The sequence below is a fragment of the Onychostoma macrolepis genome, chromosome 15, assembly GCF_012432095.1.
Source record: "Onychostoma macrolepis isolate SWU-2019 chromosome 15, ASM1243209v1, whole genome shotgun sequence".
Taxonomy (NCBI): Eukaryota; Metazoa; Chordata; class Actinopteri; order Cypriniformes; family Cyprinidae; genus Onychostoma; species Onychostoma macrolepis.
In genome coordinates, this window is record NC_081169.1 from 11440164 (window position 1) to 11446609 (window position 6446).

General features: G+C 34.8%; 2 protein-coding genes across 5 annotated transcripts in view; one reads left to right on the forward strand and one right to left on the reverse strand.

Annotated features, from left to right (window-relative positions):
- Positions 1-527: 527 nt before the first annotated feature.
- Positions 528-2498, reverse strand: LOC131520920 (vacuolar protein sorting-associated protein 37B-like). Its single transcript, XM_058745475.1, has 5 exons — positions 2456-2498; positions 1620-1927; positions 1245-1416; positions 1084-1166; positions 528-980 (listed from the first exon to the last, which is right to left on the reverse strand). The coding sequence occupies exons 2-5, from the start codon at positions 1836-1838 to the stop codon at positions 543-545; spliced, it is 912 nt and encodes a 303-aa protein (XP_058601458.1). The 5' UTR covers positions 1839-1927; positions 2456-2498; the 3' UTR covers positions 528-542.
- A 1010-nt stretch (positions 2499-3508) lies between these two features.
- The window catches only part of camkk1b (calcium/calmodulin-dependent protein kinase kinase 1, alpha b), a 6604-nt gene continuing 3666 nt past the window's right edge, over positions 3509-6446 (forward strand). Inside the window, exons 1-8 of one of the 4 annotated variants that reach the window (XM_058744820.1) lie at positions 3509-3586; positions 4782-5138; positions 5501-5548; positions 5646-5699; positions 5823-5874; positions 5968-6101; positions 6240-6276; positions 6381-6402. In XM_058744820.1, coding sequence (XP_058600803.1) covers positions 4881-5138; positions 5501-5548; positions 5646-5699; positions 5823-5874; positions 5968-6101; positions 6240-6276; positions 6381-6402 — 605 coding nt within the window. In that variant the 5' untranslated portion in view covers positions 3509-3586; positions 4782-4880. Of the gene's footprint in view, positions 3587-4679; positions 5139-5500; positions 5549-5645; positions 5700-5822; positions 5875-5967; positions 6102-6239; positions 6277-6380; positions 6403-6446 lie in introns of those variants that run through there. The other 3 variants (XM_058744822.1, XM_058744823.1, XM_058744821.1) reach the window with 3 other exon arrangements.

Sequence of the window (6446 nt, forward strand, 5' to 3'; positions counted from 1 at the left end):
AGCTGCTCAAAGGCTAGAAGCATTTAGCTGACAGATGAGAAAATTGCCCAATTTGAGCTGCTGCAGACAATGGCACATACTGACAGTGATGTAACCAAAGTATTATCCAGAGACAAAAGAAGCCAACGGCCTGACAAAAGCTCTCCTTTACCCTCTCAGCCTGTTTAATGAGCTCTAATTAGAGAGATGAGTCCGATCAAGCAACTGGTCCTCGTGTTGACCTTCTTCTAAACCAGATGAATCAACTGACAGCTTCTGAGCTATAGAAGATGGCAGCAAATTAAGCTAAATATAATAGATGAAAACTATTATAAACCAGTTTACTACCTAGAGTGGAGGAGGAGGCTTTGATGATAAAATTGTTAGAATTACTTGGTTCCATTTGTTTATTTGACTAATACATAAATGATGACAAATTGCACACAACATTTCTGACATCAAACTGACAGTGATTTATTCAAAATTGACCAAAACTAAAAATCAACTGTCCAGTATATCAGAATATATATATATATATAGCTCCCAGATCACCAGCACAACCTTTACTTGGGAGTCTGGTAAATGTTAGGTTGAATCTTGTCAAGTGGCTGTAAAGCAGCATGTCTTTTTGGCCATCGGCGAGTCTCAGTGCTCGATTCATTTTTGGATATCAAAGTCGAGCATGTGTCAACACAGCCAGTATGCTTTAGAGGAGGAAGATGTGATATTGGAGATAAATGAGGATACTGGAAACCAGGCAGCAAGATAACAGGAGCGGTGCCACTGAAAACATTGATTGTGGTCGGTGAGTGCAGGAAGTTTGGATGACGCTCAAAATGGCTAAAATCAGCATCCTGATTGTATATTTGTGCGTGTATGATGAGGTTATGGATCTTCTCAACTTGAAAAAGCCGTCGATGACACAACACCTGAGAACTTTGAAGTGATTCCACAAAATCTGTCAGCAGAAGCTTTCCTTCTATGAACTTCTGCCAGAGATTCTGGAGAATGAAAGACAGAAATCTATATCAAAACTTTGAAAGCACTCTTTCAAGTCTTTGAAATCTGAATCTGCATTTCATGAAACGTATGTCTCAGATGTACCTCAGATTGACTCAAGGAATGATTGGTCTTCTCCTTAAGAAGCTTATGAATCGTTCGAAGGCTGAGTTTCTGCTGCAAAGTTTCTGCACAAGCATTAGGTCAGTTATACAGTGACACGCATTAGAAAAAAGCATTATATTACAAGCTAACCAAGAACTTACCCAGCTTTCTCTGTTTGTGTCGCACTGAAGACACCATCTGACCAAGAATCTGGTACTTTTCAGCTAAAAGCTTTTTAGAGTTGTTCAGATGTGGCTGATGTGCTAAGTTCTGCTCTGCAAGCCAACAGTTGGAGGCCATCAAGATCTTTTTACACCTCTGAAGATGCTGTAACTGCAGGCAAGTCCTTCAGATCAGGTAAGTTATGTACAATGACACTATAAAAGTATTTAGACACTTTGAAATCTGTAAACAAATGCTAACTGACATTTTCACAGAACTAACTTTTCTGAGCAATTTTTGCAATCGTAATCTCACAACCACATTTGTTTTTGTCGTTCGTGACTGTGTACTTATACTTTGGTGTTGAACAGTACCTTTGAATTGTGTCTGACTGTTTCTCGCATCCTTTCCTCGTCTTCCAGGAGCTCCAGAAGTTGAGCAGTGTTCAAACACTTGAGATAGTCCAAATTTAGCATTGAATCCCCTTCAAGAGGCATTGCAGCCCATTTATGAAAACACTGCCTCTCACCTAGGACTTGAGCTACTGATGCTGTGAGATCATGCTGCATTAGTACATCTTGTAACATGATCATGAGCTCCAGAGAGGTTGGTTACTAGGGATTTCTGAGCTTTCATTGGAGCCAAAATACCAACACAGAACTACACATTCTCTTCCAACACCCTTGATAAATGTAGATGAGGACAAGCACAAAAACATGAGTCAAAATGTATGAGGGCCTTCAGCACCTTGGACAGCTCTAGAATTGTTAGAATAGCCTTATAGAAAGACTTTAGAAAATAGTAGCCTGTATATTCTACTGTATAGATATGTGTTATCTGTTTCATTCTATGAAACGTGAATAATGATCGTCCACATTCAAATAATTTCTGGCTCTTTTTATTTATTGACCGTTTTTTTCTTAAAGGCCTACCTGTTTCCAAATTCCCTTTGTTATAATAGCAAATATGCCCATATAATAAACATAAACATATAAATGTATTTATTCTCTCAAAATGTATTATTAAAAGACTTGGCAACCCTGATACCATTTTACTTTCCCCTGTTTTATCCCCCTTATTTTTCAACGCGGAAGCGTTGAATGTGCGAGACTTCCGGTAGCCGCTAGCGAAATAACGAGAATAAAAACGTGCGGTAAAACGGAAAATCTGTTTGCACTACAAACCAGTGTGTTCATAATTAAGATAATACCTTAAAATAATATGGCAAGATGCACCAATCTGCAATTTCAAGCAGCAAAACGAGCTGTTTTGTACAGCTAAAGATAGCTGGAAGCAGATGACACCGGAAGCCAGACCCATAAAATGTATAAATGGCCACGCCCACTCTTACGGGAAAAATAGGGTGTGTAAATAAACAAAACTCAAAACAACATCATCATCCTTTCAGGAAGTAAATGCTGCATAAACAAGTAAGTGTGTCCTCGTTTTTGCACTTATTTAATTTTGTAAAGCTTAGCAAAACAGAATGGCAACAAATTGTCAACCCTGTCAACTGTGATTTTCAACTATCTGTCTTTTAAAATGAGATATTTGCTGGTGTATCAGCATTAAACTCTCTTTATAATACCATGAACATGGCCAAATGAATGATAAAACTGCCATCATCAACCCTGTTACTTTGCATTGTCATATACCAACATATTATTTTTCATTAACATATCATTCAAATATATCATTTTAAAATGGAAAAGACATCTAACTGATACATGACCCTTCTGATTATTTTCCAAACGGGGGAAAGTGTTGATTAATATGACGTAACTGACAATGCACCGATTATAAAAAGCTTGACGTTCTATAAAAGTATCTTTGTTTTGGATTAAATCCAATTTTGCCGTCCACTAGCATGTCCTGTATGAGGTTACATAACACTTGATCTTCTTTCCCACCTGATAAACTGTCTCAAGAGTATGTTACTTGAAGTCAAAGTATAACAGGAAAACACTTTAGAGTTAAAGGTTCAAGAACTTAGCCACTTAGCTATCATTTCCTTTCCACCCTGCAACAGGACTAACTGGTCATACTTTGTGTTTTCACACCATAGGTGCTTTACGGCACTTGCCCTCAAAATGACGAAGCATCACTCATTGATCACTGTTTATGTCCTTTCACTGACTGCAGTCCGTTCATGTAAACAGTCTTTTGGAACAGATATAGCCACGCTGAACTAAATGTGACCATGCTAGCTAATCCTCTTTGCTTCAGTGATCCCAAAGAGTCTGCAGTCCTCTGGGCTTCAGAGGCACAACAGTATTTTCTGCCTGATGAGTGGAAGACCATGCAACACTACGGCTGGCAATTCAATCTCTTGCTGCTCTATGTAAGTAATAACAACTCCTATGTATACTATAGGAAAACCTAGAAATATTTTTTTGATTGAGGTCACACACTTATGCAACATTTTTAACACTTCAAATGCTTTGTATGTTTTATGTAAGATATCAGGATTTCACATCCTGTTTGATATACCTCAGACAATATATGATGTCTGAGCTTAGACTTTTTTTTTTTTCAGAATGTTTTTTTTTATGCTTTTTTTATAGTCAAAATCAGACCAGTGCTATTTAGTATAACTGAAATACTATGTTTTTATTATTATTTTGAATTAGATTTTCTTCTATTCTGCTTTTTTATTTTAATTTCTGTTAAAGTTTTAGCAATTTTGTTATTGTATCATATTTTTATACGTCTATATAGTTAAGTTTATAGTATATAGTGTATAGCTAGTTGTTGCGTTTATAGTTAACTTTTTTATTTTTAGTTTTAATACTTCAACTTAAAAAGTGTTTCATATTCTATTTTATTTCAGTTGATGTTTATTAGATTTTATTTATTGTAATTATAATTAAAGTTTGTCATTTCATTTTAGCATTTTTATAGGTTTGTACAAATGTCTATATAGTTTTCATTAAGTTTTAGTTATTTTAATACTGCTTCATATTTTAATCATCTTAAAACAAAAATGACAAATGTTGCCTCAGCAACTAACTAAAATAAGTTTTTAGATTTTATTTCAGTTAATGTAGATTATAGATTTTATTTGATCTTTTTTACCTGCATTTTTGTTGTGGTTTATTATTTTATTAGTTTTTTTGTGTTTAATAGTTTTTATTAAGATTTTAGTTTTAGTTAACTTAAACAAAAATGACAAATGTGTAGCTAAAATAAATAGTGTTTTTTTTTTTTAGTTCATATTTATTTTATTTCAAGTAATGAACGTGTGTTTTTAATGGTTTTAGTTAATAATAATAACCTTGAATGAGACAGGACATGAAGCCATTATTTTACAATATATTTTCTCTGTTGATGCATGTTCGTAAGTACAGATGGTTTTATGAGTTTGTTCTCTTTATATGTGGTCCATTTTGTGTGCTTTCATAATAGCAGTAATAAAACCATATTAAAATTTTTAGAGTCTTAAGAGAACAATGCATCTCTTAAATGTGTTTGAACTTATGGCAGTGAGTGTGCTTCTTATTGCTGTCAAACTCGATTCTGCGATTCTGCTTTTACAGTTTGATGTTCCTATAGAGCCTCTGAAGAACACCGGGCTCTGCAATGTTCACTGAGATGAGTACTTTGTTCTAAGCAGCTCAGACTGAAGCAGGAGAGTCATGAGTGCTGACACAGCCAACAGGGTGGATCTGGACCCTGATTACAATTCTGAACTGGCGGACATGGTAGCAGCTATGAACATGGCTGCCAACAGAATGACCCCTCCTAATGGATACAGGACCACCCCACATCGCCTCAATCTCTCCGATCGCAAGCTGTCACTGCAGGAGCGATCCAGTTACCAGAATGGCGTCACCCCACGAATAGCCAGACGACCCACTATTGAATCGAAGCGGGTGTCTATCTCTGATGGGGATGTGAGTCGAGCAGGAGATTTTATACTTTTGCAGCAGCATTACCTCAAATTGTTGAGAATCGGTGGAGTATGTTCACAAAAATTAAAATGGAACTGATTAGAGTTTTCACAATTTAGGTGTAGGATTTACCATTTTCACACAATTGCTTGTAAATTTCACAAATAATTATAAAGAAATGACAAGAAAGACTTTAAATTAAATACAAATTCTTTTTTTTAAAATGCTGTTTCTTTTGTTTTTGGCCACTGAGTCACACTCAAAATATGAGTGTAATAAAATGTCAATTTTATTTATTTTTTTTTTTTTAAATATCGTCATATTTCTTAATACATACAGTAATACATTCCCATTTCTATCCACAGGACTGTGTCCAGCTAAACCAGTACAAGTTAAAGAATGAGATAGGAAAGGTTGGTAGTTCTACTTAAATATCTTACGGTAATTTGTTTTACGTGTTTATGATTGATTGGCTATATCTGGTAATCTTCTGGGGTTTTTTTTACCCAGGGTTCATATGGGGTGGTCAAATTAGCATATAATGAAGATGATGACCAGTATTATGTAAGCATATATGTGTTGTAAAATTATATTTTCTTCTGTAAGGATTTAGCCATAGAATGATCATTTTTAACATTTAGTTATTATTAAAAATATTTTATTTTATTATAATTATCATTATTGCAGGCTATGAAGTTGGTATCCAAAAAGAAGTTAATGAAGCAGTGTGGATTCCCACGTAAGCAATAAAAATGTACATTTTAGGCTTGTGACTTTCTCTTATGAAGTTTCTCTGCAGAATATTAATATTAATGTTGTGATGGCTGTGTAGGGCGACCTCCTTCCAGAGAATCCAATGGATCACAAGAGAATCTTTTAAAGCATTCTGGCCTGTTGGATCGAGTTTATCAGGAAATTGCTATTTTGAAGAAACTTGACCATCTTAATGTTGTTAATTTAGTTGAGGTGAGTCAAACACAGTGTTTTAGTTTTTTATGCGATTCATTACCATAAAAGTCAAATTTGTTACTATAAATTATAACTATGTGTTATTTTAGTATTATTCTAACTAAAACGCATCTGTCCTGTGATATTTAACTGAAGGTTCTTGATGATCCGGCTGAGGATAACTTGCATATGGGTAAGAAATTCTGTTAGTCAGCAATCTGCAATATAAAACACTTTGATTTTTACTCTTTGAACTTTTTTTTTTTTTTCTATTTATTTTGTGTGTCCCTTTCATAGTCTTTGAGTTGGTACCTAAAGGGTGAGTATTTGTAATTATAGGTCTTTACCACACATATACAAATT